This window comes from Austrofundulus limnaeus, unplaced genomic scaffold (assembly GCF_001266775.1).
Source record: "Austrofundulus limnaeus strain Quisiro unplaced genomic scaffold, Austrofundulus_limnaeus-1.0 Scaffold4364, whole genome shotgun sequence".
In the NCBI taxonomy this organism is placed as follows: Eukaryota; Metazoa; Chordata; class Actinopteri; order Cyprinodontiformes; family Rivulidae; genus Austrofundulus; species Austrofundulus limnaeus.
Genome location: NW_013956766.1, coordinates 2,835 through 3,648, shown reverse-complemented (window position 1 = coordinate 3,648; position 814 = coordinate 2,835). Strand labels below are relative to the sequence as shown.

Below are 814 nucleotides of genomic sequence, written 5' to 3'. Positions count from 1 at the left end.
CATGAGAGAGGAGTCCTCCTTAGGGAAACTCTTGAAACAGAAAAACATCAAAATTTAAACACAATATAGGCCATAATCTGCTGAACCTACAAACAGTCTTATCGAGCTAGAGAAATTGCATTAAGTATAAACAGTCATTAATATCAAGATATGCTCAAAGGGTTTGTCTAAAAAGACTCCTCAAGCAGGTGTATTTCCATAACCTATAAAAGTTGGTTAAATAGTTTCAGCTCCAGTTAAGTAGTAAGCAGTTAAACTAAAGATCCTTCTGTTTAGGTGTTGTTTTTTCCAGATGTGCTGTTGTGTTTCAGGTGCTGTGTGGAAAGTGTGGAAATGGACTGGGTCACGAGTTTGTAAACGACGGTCCAGCTAAAGGTGTGTCTCGCTTCTGAATATTCAGCAGCTCACTGAAATTTGTCCCTAAAGGTATAATCTGAATACAAAATAAGACTGAAATCATTTGTTTCACTAAATTTTACTTGTCAAATGTTAAAATTTTCATCTCTGTTTTCTTTTCTTTTCTTTCCCATCCACAGATGAGGTTGACGGACAGTAAAGTGAGCTGATAAATAGGAGGATCAGACGTTTGTCTTTGCTGATGAAGGTGCGGGCAGTGAATGATGGATTCTGGGACAAAGTCCTTTCAGGGAACACCAGGACTCTGATGAACAGTGACCTCACCGGACAGCAAGGAAACAACTTGAACTATGCAGTCACCGCAGACACAACAAATAGACCCACTTATTAAACCCCACCATTCCTGCCTTAGTAGTTTTACAGTGATCAACACTATGACACAAGAATCAATTTGAAT

The 814-nt window shown here is 38.7% G+C and overlaps 1 protein-coding gene across 1 annotated transcript; it reads left to right on the top strand.

The window, feature by feature from the left end:
* Positions 1–311: 311 nt before the first annotated feature.
* LOC106512118 (methionine-R-sulfoxide reductase B1-A) lies at positions 312–814 on the top strand (the record flags this gene model as incomplete). The annotated part of the gene is given in 2 exon segments (XM_014000807.1): positions 312–375; positions 537–814. Coding segments are annotated over 2 exon segments (84 nt in total), but the record flags the coding sequence as incomplete, so codon positions are not given.